The following is a 16,997-nucleotide window of genomic DNA, read 5'->3' as shown; positions in this document are numbered from 1 at the left end:
TGAGAGATAACCTTTAGGAAATAGTACAATAGCTATATTAGCCTTACAACAATGTGTGTGTGTGTGTGTGTGTGTGTGTGTGTATTCTTAATATATTTAATATATATTAAAACATCATGTTGTACATGTTAAATATAAATATATAAAGTTGTATCTGTAATTTAGTAAATGTAAATACCACAGGAAAGGCTTACCATAAAAATTAAGCAAAACCAAGAGACATAGAAGTGATTCCTTCTATACTGCTGGTAGCAACAGTGTCTCTTGGATGGGTTGGGAATGAATTTGTTTGCATATCTGGCTTAACGTACTCTTTACTTCAAAATTATGTTCATATTCTCCCCCCCCTCTTTCTCTCTCCCTCTCTCAGTGGTACTGGAGACTGAACCCAGAACTTTTTGAATGCTCTACCACTGAGCTATATCTTGAACCCCAAAGTAATGAATTTGTTTAATCCTTCTTTCCCTCCCTCCCTCTCTCCCTTCCCTCACTTCCTTTCTTCTTTATCCCCTGTTTCTTTTTCATTCTTCTTTCCTTGCACAGTACTGGGGGTGCTCACAAGCCCCATGACTGAGTTGTATTCCAGGGAACTTTCTCCCAGCAAGCTTGCATTATTCATTAGGTGGTAAACAAATCAACAAAAGTCAGTTGTTAAAGTCTGAGAATAAACACAGTTTTAATCTTAGACAAGACTGTTGATCTTCACCTTACTTGACCTATTTCCTGAGTTGATTTAGTGACTTCTTACAAAGTAATTGATTCTATTAGATGACCTTGGTCCATGTATCTTGTGTCACAGGGAGACAGTACAATTTCTGTTCCAAATGGCTTTCATGTCCTTTTTATGAATTTGCCATTGAAGATTGACTTACATATTTTGTGCTTCAAATGATTCTCATATTTATACAGGGGATGTTGAAAAGGTGGAATATGCTCATTAAATGCCAACTCAGTACATCTAAGAATTTAAGAGAAGTGGCAGCAATGGTGATAAAGCAATCATAGTAGATGAAAACCTAGGGCTTTGCCTTCGGAAATGGGTGCAGGGTACGCTTGAGAATGTGAGGCTTAAAAAACCTGACCATAGCCTTGAGACAGTGTATTGAGAATGTGAGGCTTGGATGGGCCATGGCTGTAATGGAAAGTTACTAGCATGAATAAAAGGAAAAAAGAAACAGGAATTGTTAACTTTCATGACACACACAATTTAACTAGCTATCTCTGAAACCCAATTTTAGCACATAATCTACATACAAATTTATTATTGAATTGTTTTGTCTCCTGTTGTTTCATCCTGGACTTTTGACACTAGGCGTTTATGTTATAGTTCAGAGTCCATCTCACTGCATTTAGCCAGAATGAGAGTCTACAATCACCTTACACATAGTGTATCTTTCTCTTGCTCTTCAAGTCACTTTGCAGACTACATTGGAAAAAGGTGAAATAAAAAGAAGTATGTTCAAATGAAGAAAGGAATTTATAATTTTCAAATGTTAGAGAATCTTTTGTAAAAAAGTGGCCACATGCCCTACAGGGGACTCCTTTGGCAAGTCAGTCTTTGACAGTAACATAACTCCCTGGTTCCCCACTGGGCATGTTGGGAGCAACCTACAGTCCTTTGAAATGTTATTTGAACATCTGAAGAGTCCCTAAAGGGTTTCTTTAGGATAGTTGAGAATTTTTTGATTCAGGGAGGAAAAATATATTTGTAAAGGGAGCACAGCATAGGTATGCTGCTTCCTCTATGATTAAATGTGATTAGAAATACTGTTTTCTTGGTAGCAATTTCATCAGTGTTACTTCTGTGTATACACATGTACGTGCCTGCCCTTTGCCAGTGTTTACTGCCTGCTGATTAGGGGAGCCTCTCCCATCTTCCACTCTGCAGTCACTGTGTCATTCTAAATCATGGCTAGCACTTAAAATTGACCCAAACTTTCAACTCTACTACAGGCTCCACACTCCCTCCCAGCAGTGCGGTATTTGTCAGGGGTAACTCGGAATGCTAGGCTGTAGATGTCACCGGCTTGTTAAATAAGAAACACAGAGCCAATTACAGAGTTAAAAGCCAAGAGGTCAGAGCAAGAGCTGAGAGTTGAAAACCTTACTCTTCACTGCTTCTGCCGTCTTTCCTCTCCACCAGAGGCTTACATCCTGTGTCCTGTCTTTTATATAGACTTTCTGTTCTGCCTTCTCATTGGTTTTAAACCCAGCCACATGACCTCCTTGTCACTGCCTGTCTGTACAGACCTCCAGGTCTTCTATGGTTGATATTGAGATTAAAGGCGTGTGTCTGCCATGCTGGCTGTATCTTTGAACACACAGAGTTCCTGCCTAGCTCTGCCTCCCAAGTGCTGGGATTAAAGGCGTGCACCACCTCCGCCGCCCAGCTTCTGCTATGGCTTGCTCTAACCCCACGGCAACTTTATTAATATACAAATAAAATCACATTTCAGTACAAATAAAATATCACCACACTAGGCTACTTCTTAATCTTGGTTCTATACCTCAGAGTTTTCGTAAGTCAGGAGGTGGTTGTTTTTCCAGAGTTTGTGTATCCCTGGCTATTCTGGAACTTGCTTCATAGACCAAGTTTGCCTCAAATTCATAGATCCACCTGCTTCTGGGATTAAAGGCGTGTGCCACCATGCCTGGCTTATACCTTAGAATTTATTGTCAGTGCTTCTTGCCCATTTTGTGAGGAGTAACAATATAATACTCATTAAACAGCAGATGCAAGGGAAGAACAGATCTCAATAACCACAGCACCCTGCTGAGCCCCTAGTCTTCATCAGTACACCACCCTGGACACCCCCCTCCATGCGGATGGAGGGGCCACGGCTAAGTGTTGTTTATGTAATGCTTTAGATGAGGTGTGTTCCAAAGTGAAGGAGTTCTTGCTTCCCATTGTTCAGCAGTCCACTCTTTAATGTCTCCGGCAAGCAATGAAAGGACATCACCCTAACTTTCTTGGATCTTAGTTCATGCTTTTGTCCATGTGTATGAACACAAAGAATTTGTGGGGAGTTGACTGCTATGTGAACTTGATCTCCCTCTGGATTTACATTTATTAGACTTGAAAGGAAGAACACTGGGGACATGATCTTGGGGGCTCCTGTGTTATGCAGGGGCCAACACAGCAGCAGAGGAAGCCTGGTCTGGGTTGTTGATGTTGGTGTGATCACATCACTGTTAAAGTCAGTCTCCATTATACTCCTGCCATTGGATACAAGCAAGAAGGAGGGCCCCCTTGGAGACTTGCAGTCTCTACATCCCAAAGGGCCAGCCAAGGCTAGGTAGCCTGAGCTGCTATCGAGTCCCAAAGGTAATGGAAATGGAAACTGTCCATGGTTCTCTGCAGAATGATAATGGTATTCACTTGCAGCCTTGCTTCTTAGTGCTTTGTTGCTTCTTCGGTACTTTCTGAGCCCTCAGGTCAGGACTAGTATGACTTTCCCTTTAGTCATGGCCCTCACTTAATGTCTACTCCATCATGGCAAACTTGGCCTACTTCTTGTTAACGTACTCCGTGGAGTTGGAGTAAGCCTGCTGAAGAAGTCAAGGACTTGACTGAGCTCATTAGGCCACCAGTGGAGGAAAGAAGACCTGATATGGTCAGTCCACATAACTGAGAGCAGAGACTAGCAGGCTTAAGGGGGAGCATGGGACTATGTGCCTCTGGTTAGGGATTTGGAAGGCAAAAGTGTCATCACTTTCCTCCTGTCTACTCCAGGGGCTCCATACAGCTAGCCTCTCCAACACCTCTTCCCTGTGTTCCTTCCTAGCTTCCACACTGCTTTTCCTGTTTTGTTTTGTTTGTTGTTGCTGTTCTTGGTTTTTTCGAGACAGGGTTTCTCTGTGTAGCTTTGTGTCTTTCCTGGAACTCACTCTGTAGCCCAGGCTGGCCTTGAACTCACAGATCTGCCTGCCTCTGCCTCCTGAGTGCTGGGATTACAGGTGTATGCCACCACCACCCGGCTTCCACACTGCTTTTCATCATTAGTACATATTACTGCTCAAGTGCTGTGGAAAAATGTTCTGTATACTGTGAAAATGTGTTGCTGTCATTGTTAATAAAAAGCTGATTGGCTAAGATAGGCAGGCTTTTGGGAGTAGAGAGAACGCTGGGAGGAAAAAAGGTGGAGTCTGAGGAGTCAAGAACCAGACATAGAAGAAGCAACATGGGGAGCTCAATAGATGAGGTAAACAAGCCTTGGGGCAGCATGTAGATGAATAGAAATGGGTTAATTTAAGTTGTAAGTGCTGTCTGGAGACAAGCCTAAGCTATTGGCTGAGCATTTATAATTAATATTAAGTCTCTGTGTGTTTATTGGGTAGCTGGTGGTCCTGACAAAAAACTCTGCCTACACTCAAGATTGTAGTAGCATGTCATGTTTTATACTTTATATCTTGAAGAGTTGTTTTCCTTCCCTCTAGGACAGTGTTTCTCAACCTGTGGGTTGCAACTCCTTTGGGAGTCAAATGACCTTTTCACAAAGGTCTCCTAAGACCATCGGAAACACAAATATTTATATAACAATTCCTAACAGTAGCAAAATTACAGTTATGAAGTAGGAACAAAAATAACTTTATGCTCAGGGGTCACCACAGCATAAAGAGCTGTATTGAAGGGTTGCAGAATTAGGAAGGCTGAGGACCACCACTTTAAGATGGTAGCTTCTTGTCCTTGGGGAGTTTATCTTGTTCAAACCGTGCAATGCTTGGGTTATGGTTGTCACTCAAGGATATTGTTGGGTGAAAATATGACTCTCAAGAGCCCTCAGCCCCTCACCTCTGAAGGGTGTGGGTGGTGTTCACGATGCAGTAAAATTCGGGGAAAAGCATGCATATGCAGGAGGCTCAACAGGTCCCTCTGGGGTGGGGACAGAGAAAGGGGCATGAAGACCAGCACAGCTGTTCCAGTGGAGGCTGTCAGAGTCTTCTGTGAGGCAGAGGTAACGAAGAAGAAAGAACATTCCAGAGAGCCCTCTGAGGCAGAAAGAGTGAGGCAGCATGGAGGCAGTGGATGAGGGATATTGAAGACGACTTAGGTCTCTGTCAGGTGACCAGGTGACTGGATGATAGTGGTGTCAAGGAGCACGGTGGTGTTCACTTTCTCTGCATGTTAGAGAGGTGGGCTCCCAGTGTAGCTGGTGTGTAGGGAAGGGCACTATACTCTCAGATAGATGGTAAATGTGGCTGTGACTCAACTTCTCCTGGAAGCTAATCCTGTGAGCAGAATGAGTTGAACCGTGACACCTCTCCCCCGCCCCCCACCCCCCGACCCCTACCTTCCTCCGGAAGCTATGAATGTACTCTTGTTTAGAGAAGGGTTTCTACAGGTGAAATTAATGATCTCCAGGTGAGGTCATCCTGGAATTAGAATGACCTTCCAGGATGACCTGAAAGCCAACATTCTCGTTAGAGACAGACTGGGAGAAAACTGACGCAGAGACTAGGTTTATGTTGCTTTAAATCAAGGCTGTCTGGCTTTCCCAGGAGCTGGAAGAGGCAAGGAAGGATTCTCTCCTAGACCATTCAGAGGAGTCACAGGCTTGCCAGTCCTTGATCCTCGCCTCCTCTTCAGAGGCGGGAGAATTAGCTCCTGTTGTTTTCAGCCCCCAGGTTTGGGTTTCTCATGGATCCTCCAAGGCTCATCTAGTGTGGTGCTGTGTGTCTGCAGAATGGAGGAGAGTCTGAGAGTTATTTTTAACTCTGATCTCTTGTCGTTTCTGATTTTTGTGCTTTAATAAATTTTCCTTATCTTAATATCAAACATATTCTCGTGTTTTTTTTTTTTTATTTCAAATTTTGGATTTTTTTCATTATGTAGTCTTTAATGTAACTGGGGCTTGTGTGTGTGGAGGGGCAGTGTTAATAGATATTGAATTCCCATATAGAAAACAAATAGTTCCAGTATTTCAAAAATCTGATTTAATAGCGTAAGACAATCTATTAATGGATATGTCAGGATTTATTGAATTATTTACTTATTGAAATTTGTTGTGTTTACAACATGCTATTAAAATAATGTTGAAGCATATATCCTCACACATAAATCTATCGTTACATGCATTTTTTATTATTTCCTTATGATGGATTTTTGGAAATGTCATTACTGGGAATGGGTTTCATAAAGCTTGTTGATTTCTTTTTTGAACATTGATGCTTACTCTGCCCACTGCAGTTATAAAGTTAGGATAACTTACTGTAGGCATTTCTGGCTATTCATTTGTCAATACAATCATTTGAAAATTGCCAATCTGGAAGTGAAAACTAGTGTTTTGTGTACTATTTTATATACATTTCTTTGATTATCAATGATGTTAAATACTTTTGTTGAGTTTTATTTCCTTTTTAAAAATTATCAGCCCATCCTCTTAGCCATCATTTTCTTTATGACAGTTATAATTTGCTTCTTATTGTATGTAAGATATTTTAGCTATATATTTAAAATAATGTATAAACGATGTTGACATTTTCTGTAGTATATTCTTTTATTGCTTTTATGTTTATGCAAAATCTTTTCTCATTGTGGATCTAATAGATGCTTATCATAAACTATTTTCCCCTGTTTTTACTATTTTTTACTCTTTTTTTTTCTTCTTCATTGTATTTTTAAAAACAATTATAAGAGTGGGTGGCTTTCATATCCCATTCTCATCTTTTTGTATATCTATTTGTTTGTTTTTATGTGTGCAGATGTTTTGCCTCCACATGCATGCAGTGTCACTGGGACCTGAAGAGGGAGTCAGATCTCCTGGGACTGGAGATCCATACATGAGCTGCCATGTGGGTGCTGGGAATTGAACCCTGATTTCCTGGAAGAGCAGCCAGTGTTCTTAATCACTAAGCCGTCTCACAGCTCCTTCACTGTTGTTTTTGAGCTGGGTTTTCACTATACAGCACTAGCTGGCCTGAAACTCACTTTATAGACTAAGCTGGTCCTGAAATCCCAGATGTCTGCCTCTGCCTTCTGAGGGCTGGGACTAAAGCCATGTGTGAGCACACTCAGCTACCTCAACTCTTAATCCACCATTTAATTTGTATTATAACTGAATTAAAGATTTAAATTCACATTTTCTATGCTAGAAAGTTGACTTTTAATTTATGCCTCATTGCTTCACCTGTTGATTTTTAGTTCAGTAATATATTTATCATTATCATTATCATCATCCTCTAGTTTATCCATCCCCCAGTTTGAAAATGTTGCTTTTCTGCACAAATTCTTATGTACACAGCAGTGGAAAAAACTTTAAATCATTGTATCAAATAGTTTCCTAAGGACCAGAGCATGCATTGCTCACCCTGTCTCTGTCTCTGTCTGTCTGTCTCTGTCTGTCTGTCTGTCTGTCTGTCTGTCTCTCTCTCTCTCTCTCTCTCTCTCTCTCTCTCTCTCACACACACACACACACACACACACACACACACACACACACACACTGCATATTCTCATTTTTAAAAGCCTAGGTAATGATGCTTAGAGAACATGGCTAAGAAATAAATGGCAGACACAGAAAGAAAAAAAAAATAGTGGACTTCTCAGGGTTAGAGGGTGGCTACCAGGGTTCAAATGCATTAGTGGGCTGAAGTTTTGAAAACATATTTTACTTTTGGTGATTGTGGCTGCTCTTATCCCTACACTTGCTAGAGAGGCTGCTGCACACACAGTCTTGGGTCTCTGGCCCTGTGGAGAGCTGTGAGGGCCTTCTGCTGTGTCATTAGACTGTGAGGAGAGGGGCACACATGCAGAACAACCAGCAGTATTGCATGTTACCAGCCTGACAGGAAGCCTGCCCATGTTGGTCTCCTGTTTTGCCCTTACCCACCTTGGAAGGAGTGAGAAGGAAGCTGCATCCTCTGTCTTTGGTTCACAAAGACGTTTTGATCTCAGATGGCATGCATCATGGTGGTAATCTTACATAGCACATAGCACATGATTATTCTAGTCATGGCATTTGGAGCATATCAAAATCTTTCTGTGTCAATTACCCCAAGTATTACTATTTTCTAAAATGAGTACATAGTGTTCTGACTATAGGACAGTGTTACGATTCATTTAATCATATAATGATGGACAAAATTCTTAGGAAATTAGAAGTGTTTTTGCTAACAGAGTCAGATGGAGTATTGTCATATGTCATTTTTACCTGTCTGATGGTGTCTTTAACCTAAGTCTCCTGGAGTGGGCTGGCTGGGTACGTCCTTGCCCATTGGAAAGAAGGTGCCCTTTCCAACCTCACCAGCAGTGTCTGCAGGTGCATGTGGCCAGACCGTGTTGGTGAGACATGAGGAATGCAGAAACAAGCTCCCTCTTAATGTTTGTGTTAAGTGTAAAAACAAGAGCTGAGTGCTAGACAGAAATCAAGCCCATTGCTCAACAATTCTGATGGAAAAATACAAACCAAGTTTATCTCCTACCTTCCTGAAAAAAAAATATAAAAACAACTGATTTATTTTTCTTACAGATGATTCACATGTCAGTCTAAAGGATAATTTCATTATCTCATATGGGGAAAAGCTCATGTAATAATTATAATATAAAATAATCTAATAGCTTGCCACTTCTCTAGCTAGATTAATTTTTTTGAGGGGCCCTGTGTGTTGCACCTGTAGAGTTGCCTTTCTGATTACATTATTGGAACGACATCCTTAACATATTTTGTGTGTTTTACCACCCCTGATTTAGTTGTGGGCTAATCTGCATTTTGGTGTCATTTGTGTTTGGATAACTCAGAAGTTATCCGTGAACCTGTTGGTAGAATGCTTTTATGAGACATGCAGGATGCTGTGGAAGCACATATTTCTTACAAGAACCACTGCCTGTACCTGCAATAAGATTGTAATGGTTTATTGTAGAAATTTTAAGTAAGCCTATTGGTCGTTAGTGCAGTAGAGGATGGAGGACTGCTGTAGCCCAGGCTGTACCCCGGCTAAATCAAGACACACTTCCACCCGGGGAACCATTTCTGTCTTTTCAAATTGTAAACTAGAACCTACGCACAGAAGTTCAGCAGGTGCATCTGTGGACACTCATCACAAATAAATCATACAGCTGGGGGTGGGGTGGAGTGGCACACTTGGAGGCAGAGCCAGGAGGATCTCTGTGAGTTCGAGACCAGCCTCGTCCGCATAGTGAGTTCAAGGCCAGCTGGGGTTACATAGAGAGACCCTGTCTCAAAATAAACCAACAAAGCATACAGTTTCCGCTACAAAGTAATTCTAATGGAAAAGGCACGGAGTTGTCTGTCTCCCACAGTAATAAGGCTGAGCCAGGGGCAGACACAGCAGGGAAAAGAAACAGGCTCAGGAGTGAAGCCCGAGCCTGGAGGGCTAGAACGGGGTGGCTGCCCTGTTTCTCTCACTTTACATGCTATTTTAGTTCTACTTAAAATCAACATGGATGAGGAGATTACTGTTCTCCAGCCCAACGGGAAAGGAGAACACAGGCCCCATGTGCTCACATCTACTGAAGTTATGCAGCAGTTCCTTTGGAGCGTTCTCATTGAAAAGCTGGCTATTCAACAGGATGCGTTGGAAATAAATTAGATTTAAAGGAGCCAATATAATTGGCTCCTATTATATTGTGGTCCCAATTGTCTTTGCTCACTGCCTGATGATAATGGATTTATTTTTTGATCAAATAGATTGAGGAGCTGAGTGAAATAGAATACATTGAAAATCTTCCTATCCTTCGAGTTCTCAATCTACTGAAGAATCCAATTCAGGTGAGAGTTTCCTTCCCTCAGGCATGGAGGGAGGGGATGGGAGCAAGGACCAGTCTTGGAATTCCTGTTCAGCCTGTGCTCTTGCTAGGGAGCATCAGGAATGTGAATACAGTGCAAGCACGTGCGCACCCCACACACACACACCCCCCAACCCTGAAAATAATTACAACAGCTACCTGAACTAACATTTCAAACAGCTTGTTTAGAGGAGTAGGAATCTCTCTCATGGCTAACAAGCTGTCAGCTGCCCCAGTTCCAGCAAAGCCTGCATTGGAAAGTCCCTTCCCTCATCCTTTGAGATAGATGGTGGGTGGAGCTAAACATTACAACAGAGAATGAATAATAAGATTGTAAAGCAGTGTCTTTTCATATCAGAGAATAAAGAGCCCAGAGCTCTAGACAGAATGTGGTTCCTATTCTGTAACAGGAGAGGCAGTATAGAGTGGACACCTAAAGTAATTTGCCTGGATCTAGCCATGGGATTGGCATGGCTATAAACTAACCATAGACGAAAACAACACAGTCCCTAGGGGTTTGTAACCTTGGAGATCGCAGATCAGGGACAGTTTTCCGGCCTTCTCTTTTCCTCCATTGCTAGTGTCCTTCTTCCTGCCCTCCCTTCACCTGTGGCTCAGCTAGGCTTTGTTTGGTTTTTGTACCCGAATTCTTCCCTTTCGTTTCCAGAGTCCCGACCATGTAAGCTTCTCTTATGTTTGTCTTGTTTATATCTTGTTGAATATGTCTAGACAAGTTAAAATATCAAGTCAGAAGTAAAAATGAAATATTGGACAATAAGAGCAGATAGGAGACAGTGGCAGACAAGTTAAAGACCTTTCAGGGGAAGTAAGGAGCGAGATCTGAAGTGGCCGACACACCCCAGACTCTGGCCCTGGGAGAGTGTTCTGCGGCAGCACAAATCCCTCACCCAGGTGAATTCACTTACAAACAAACTCGGCACTTACACTTTGAAGCATGCAAGAGAAGCTTTAATGCTTCACTTGGTCTATAATAATCATTCAGGTTTCTGGGGTGCAGTGTGGCAGTTCACTCATGCATACAACATGGAGTGATTCATCAGGGTAATTAGCAGCCTATCTCCTGTGTCCTTGTGTTGGGACCCTAAATAAAGATCCTATTATATACTTACTTCTCTTGCATTCCCATCAATGAGAGGCATCTTACACCTGTATCTTGCTCATCAAAGAGATGAAGCATCTTATACCAAAACTCAGGCAGTCCAAACAGTTGGCAGGGAGTAAAGAGGAATTTGCTCATAAGCGAGTATCATTTTAGTACTGTAAGGCAAGTTCATCATGAATGATCCCAACTAATACAAAAGAATACACTAAATAATTAAACCCATGATGAAATAATAAGACACAGTCAAATGTCACTATTGTTAGTAATGAAACTCTTTGGCATTAGGGAAGAAGGGTTTGGTGTCTTAGATGGGCTGCCCCACTTCTTCAGAGCTCAGCCTCTGCCCCAGATGATAATCCTGCCACCTTGCTTATCTCACAGGGTGATTAGTGAGATCCGAACATTTGAAGAGCTTTATAAATTATGGGGCACATTCTGCACCTTGGTTGTTAATTTAAGGGGGCTGGTGAACGTGGCGAAAATGCAGAGCCCTGTGTGAGGCTGGGAGACGGGGTCATGGCAGCAGGTCTTGAAAAGCCCTTGGGAATACGTTGGTGCTTGGTGACCTGGGGAAGAGGAAAGCCTTGAATAGTCTTCTTGTTTTAAATAGAACAAATCTGAATACTGGCACTTCGTAATATTTATGCTGCTGCGACTGACAGAATTAGATCAGCAGAAGATTAAAGTGGAAGAAAAGGTACGTAATCATGTTACTTCGTGTATTTTCCAGCTAATGTGTTTAAAAATCTCACACGGCTTGTAGCAGGACCAGTGTAACCAATCAGTGAGAAGCATAGCAGTATGCAAATTAGGTCTTTATTTAGGAGCATTTCCTTGTCCTAGGATTTGTCAGTTGAACCCTCTGTTAAGCTGGGTAACATGTGCACTGCAGTGACAGGTGTCCCATGGGTACAATGGGAAGTCTGACAGTGAAGAGTACTGGCGCCCCCTCCTGCTGCCCATGCCTGTTGTGACTGATAGCAGTATACATAACTCCCCATCAAAACATAGAGTCTGAAATTCTCTCTGTATTATTTTGAAAATTAACAATGGAATGTATCATGTCATTCTATGTAATCCAAAGATGCTCAAATCTCTACTCTGATATTGTAGTTTCTTTAATTCTGCTCTTTACAATGATCCATCTGATTCCAGAGGAATGAGCTCTTAAGTGCTAGCTAGCACCCGCCTCCCTACCTTCCACAGCTGTGGAAGGCATTGCCACTAATGAGAGGCTTCTTATACCAGATCCAATTTGAGGTGGGAATGAAGAAAGGAATATAGGTAGGCACATATTCCATCCCCGTAAATGCCTTCCTGCAGTCCAGACTGAAAATAGTTCCAGATGCTTCCTCTCCTTATTTCCACACTCCCAGCCACCAGGTACAGGCCTCTTTTAACATTTGCAAGTAGAATTTAAATGAAGTCATTATCAAATAAAGGGATATGTATTCTGGAGGATGGTAAAGACAGAGGCCCATACACCAAGGTAAGGGCCTGTGTCTGTGGCTAGAGAAAGCCAGAGTAAAGAGGAGTAAGTCTGGGAGGGTGAGAGGGAGTGGGACCAGTCCTGGGCAAGAGGATGTCAGAAAACAATTCTCTGGTGTTGACCCTGTGGACTCTCAAACAATATGCTGTGTTCCTCCTTCTCAGACTAGCAGTTGGATTGTTTATTATATTAAAATGAACCGAGTACTTCAGGGATATTTTTTGGACTTTTTTCTTTAGCTCCCCCCAAATGAGAGAATATAAAGAAAAAGGGATCAAAGGATCCTACTCAGCTTTTTACAGAAACTGTCATTATTTGGATACAACCAAGGTGCATTAGCAAAGTTAGAGTTAACAGGAAGGCTGGGAGCACGTGACTTACCTTGTCCATCTCGGTTGCTTATCTAGGCATTTTGCTAAGGACAGTCCAGTCCTTGTGTTCTTTTGGGAAACAAATATGTCTCCTGGGGTTGGGGATTTAGCTCAGTGGTAGGGTGCTTGCCTAGCAAGCGCAAGGCCCTGGGTTCGATCCTCAGCTCCAAATAAATAAATAAATAAATAAATAAATAAAAGTAAATAAATAAAAATAAAAATAAAAAAAACATCAGAAACAAATATGTCTCCTTTTCACTTTTCTACTTCTGGCAAAGGTTTCTGCAGTGAATAAGTATGACCCTCCCCCTGAAGTGGTTGCTGTCCGAGATCACATGACCCATGTTGTCAACAGCATGTCGCAGCCACAAAGGATCTTTGACAGGTATTTATTAGGACCCTACAGGTAGAAATTGGAGCAGGCATGAAAGAGACGAGATGGGGCTGATGTTCCCTCTAGCCCTCTCTCCCATGTGATTCACTTCTGCGGTGTAGAAGCTGCTTTCTTAGGGGTGGGGAGATGGCTCACAGGTTTAGAGCATCGGGTGTTCTTCCACAGGACCCGGGTTCAATTCATAGACCCACATGGTGGCTCACAACTGTCTGTAACTCCAGTCCCAGGAGATCTGACACTCCCTTCCGGCTTCCATGAGCATCAGGCACACACACAGTACACAGACTACATGCAGGCAAAACACTCATGTACACAAAATAGTAAATAAAATTGAAGCTGCTTTCTGGCCTTCTCTGAGGCAGGGGCGCATCTTCTGTCCTGGTCTGTTACTGTGCACTTGAATGTGCTTTCAGTGGTGGCTTTCCCAGACAGAATGGTGCTCTGACTCCCCTTTACTCTAGCTAGCCTGAGCCAAATGACAGTGAGTCAAAAATAACAATTGCTAGCTTTTCCGCCCTAGGAGAGAAACTCAGAGCTGCAGCTCATTACCAGAAAATTGTGATCATTACAAGCACATTGATCACTTTTCTTGTTGTTTTGATGAAGTGCTTCAGCAATCCATCAAAAGTGAGTTAGGAATGGAGGGAGAACTATTCCTTACGGTTTGAGAGGATATGGTCCATCATTGTGACGCAGAATAGAAGCCGGAAGAACTCCCAACAGTGGCAGAGGGTGCTTTCTTATCTCTGGGCAGCTCTGGAAGTGGGGAAGAGAATGCAGGTTCTCAGGTGGCTTTCCCCTTTCCCATATATTCTGTCCTGGGTGCCAGCCATGGGTGGGGCCGGCGGCAGTTTGAATGAAAAATGTCCCCTATAGGTGCATGTATTTGAACACCTGGTCCGCAGTTGGCGGTGCTGTTCAGGAAAGGCTGTGGAACCTGTGGGAGGCGTAGCCTTGCTGAAGAGGCCCATCACTGGGGGAGGGCTCTGAGAGCACAGGTCTGCGCGGCTCCAGTTGGTCCTCTCTGCTTCATATGTTCAGGTGAAGATGTGATCTCTGAGCTTCCTTCTCCTGCTCCTTGCTGCCATCCCTCCCCTGCCGTTATGGACTCTTTCTCTAGGACCATGAGCCCAGAGTAAACCCCCCTCTTACAAGTTGCTGTAGGCCATGATATTTTATCACAGCAAAAAGTAACTAACACAGTGCCCCACACATGGGCCATATCCCCCCTCAGTGAATCCTCTCTGGAAAACCCCCCAAAAATGCATGCACAGGTGTACCACCTCACTTGTATCCTCGACACCAGATGACGGTCCCAATTAACCCTCACACCATCCACTGTAAACCTTCCCTTAACTGGGGGCAGAAGCTTAGTGCCCCTGCCAGAGAGCATTCTATGAATCCAGATTTCTAGGAGAGTACCTAGGAGGAAGCCCAGCTCACCTCAGAGAAACCTGAGTAGTCTCTCCTGAGCTGCCAGGGAGGAGCCACCTTGCCCGGCTGCACACATGATTCGAGTCTCTCACCTCCAGATCCGAAGACAGATTTACCACGGTTTCCCCATTTCTTTTTAAACAGTCTGTCAGAGCAGATGGCCATTTATGCCGTAAGTATAACATAGAAATCCCATCAATACCCACAGGCATTTTAAAAATACTTGTGAAACTCTTGGATACAAGCGCTTCTTTTCTTCATGTGGTGTTTGCTTCTGCACCTCACGGTCGGCTTCCCACGGAGAGCAGAATGTTTTTTATTTCCCAATCCAGGACATGGTTTTTACATATGATACAGTCGTGTCGACACTGACAGTTTTGCATGTTTAGGAGAGGCCTCCGGGTGAGATGATTTAGCCTTCCTTTGTGTACATCGGGAAAAGTACATTTGACTTGAGAGAAGGCCTCTTTTCTGATTGTAATGTCACTGCTTGTTCGATGCTTTAGGGTGTATTTATGTGCGAACATGCATCAAAGACATCAGTAGTAGGGTTTGATAAACATGTTTCTTGGTCATGTCTGGCTGCCAGACAAACAAGGGCAGAGGCCTTGTCTGGAGCATTGGCTCACAGTTCTGCTTCAGTGGCTGCCAGGAAGTCCAGCCATTGCCCTTCCCACTGTACCAGGACAGCAGCAGCCCCCCCGCTTTCCCCCCCCCCCCCGAAGCTGGAGGAGGGCACCAGTGGGCTGTGGGCACCTGGCCAGACAATAGTATATTGCATTGCTGGAAAATCAGTGTCCCCTCAGTGGGGTGGGGATGCCTGACTAAAATGATACCAGTGGACTGCAAGGGGCCTGGTAGTCACTCTCTGCCCTTTAGTATGCGGCCTTCCCCAGAACCACCTTATGTGTATCTGCTTTCTCCCGATTCTAGCATTAGGCCTTTCTTCAAGAGGTCTTGGTTTTGTTCTAGCTTACTTTGGATTTGGTGTATGCTTTCATAGGTTTTTGTTTTTGTTTTGTTTTTCTTAAGGAGAATTTTTTAATTTTCTAACATTTTTCTTATTCTGTTGATTTGATTTTCTTGGTCAGGAAGACTTCTCTTGCCTATTTTCAATATTTGTCCCTGTCTGCCATATATTTTTTCTTGAATATTTACTTTGAGGGAGTCACTAATGCACACACAGTTGTAGGAATTAGTACACATGGACTCTGTATCTTTCCCCCATATTCCACAATACCTGGACAACTGTTAGTCAAGTACCAAAACCAGGAGACTGGCCCAGAAGCCTTCTGAGTTACCAGGTTTCTCTAGCCCCAGGGGCTCCTGTGTGCTCAGTCCTGTCTGGTTCTGTGCAGTTTCATTAGGAGTCAGTCACCTGAGCACCACACTCAAGGCTTAGCCTTCTCATCCCAAGCCCCCCCTGTGGTGCCTTTAGATAGCTGTGACTCCTCTCTCTCTCTCTCTTTCTCTCTCTCTCTCTCATCTCTGGATTCCATGGATCTGCCTCCATCTCATAATATTGTCATTTCAAGAATATGATGTACATAGATCACACAGTGTAACTTTCCAAAGCTCTCACCTCCTACCCCATGGAGGGTACCTTTCTGGAAATTCATCCATGGGGCTGAATCCTTTTTTATAATTGTTTAGCATTCCGGGGCATAGGTATATCAGCAGCAATTTAACGTGTGAAAGATGTTTAGGCTGATTCCAGTTTGGGGTGCCACTAACAAAGTTTTGGTCAATCTCCATGAGCAGGGTTTTGCACATGTTGCCTTCAGCCTGTCCACTTCCAGTGGGTACCTAGGGCTGTTTGGAGGGTTCCTGTCCTTAGATCTGTCAGATGGCATTGGCTCCAGTACCAGGCAGTCTGCGCATTCCTGGAGACACTTTATCTCCTTCTGTTGTGTGTGTTCTCTGTGGGCGCTTGTGCTTAAGCTTTCCCTATTTTTATGCATATCCACAGAGATTAGAAACCCATGCTGTTTCCTGGATGTCATAGAATCTTCACTGAATCCACACCTCAGCTATGCAACCAGACATTTTATTTTATTCTGTTTTTATAGTTTATTTCATGAAGTATGCAAACACAAGGCTGAGTATATGATGGAGGACACCATGTTGATAATTTCATTCTCTTGTTTTAAGGTCAAGGTCTCTCTGTGTAACTCTGGCTGGCCTGGAACCTACTATGTAGATCAAGCTGGCCTTCAACTCACAGAGCTCTTCCCACCTCTGTCTCCTGAGTGCTGGGATTAGAGGAGTGTGCCACTATGCCAGGCAATAATTTTGTTCTTTTTTCTGGTCTTCCAGTGTAGAGTCACATACCAGCCCTTCCTTTCCTTTGAATGAGTCAGTCTGCTTTCCTTTACTCCAGCTTGTGTTAAGTGAGGAGTAATAGAAACTGCTTCCTTAGCCCTCTGGTGATTACATGAGGG

The 16,997-nt window shown here is 43.2% G+C and overlaps 1 protein-coding gene across 3 annotated transcripts in view; it reads left to right on the top strand.

Moving 5' to 3' along the window:
• The window catches only part of Lrguk (leucine rich repeats and guanylate kinase domain containing), a 112,959-nt gene that overhangs the window by 33,634 nt on the left and 62,328 nt on the right, over positions 1-16,997 (top strand). For all 3 annotated transcript variants that reach the window (XM_036180824.1, XM_036180823.1, XM_036180822.1), the window contains exons 8-10: positions 9,648-9,728; positions 11,479-11,565; positions 13,007-13,113. In XM_036180824.1, the coding sequence (XP_036036717.1) occupies positions 9,648-9,728; positions 11,479-11,565; positions 13,007-13,113 (275 nt within the window). The remainder of the gene's footprint in view (positions 1-9,647; positions 9,729-11,478; positions 11,566-13,006; positions 13,114-16,997) is intronic.

This window comes from Onychomys torridus, chromosome 3 (genome assembly GCF_903995425.1).
Source record: "Onychomys torridus chromosome 3, mOncTor1.1, whole genome shotgun sequence".
Classification (NCBI taxonomy): Eukaryota; Metazoa; Chordata; class Mammalia; order Rodentia; family Cricetidae; genus Onychomys; species Onychomys torridus.
The sequence above is the reverse complement of the archived record's forward strand: the minus strand, read 5'-3'. Positions and strand labels throughout refer to the sequence as shown.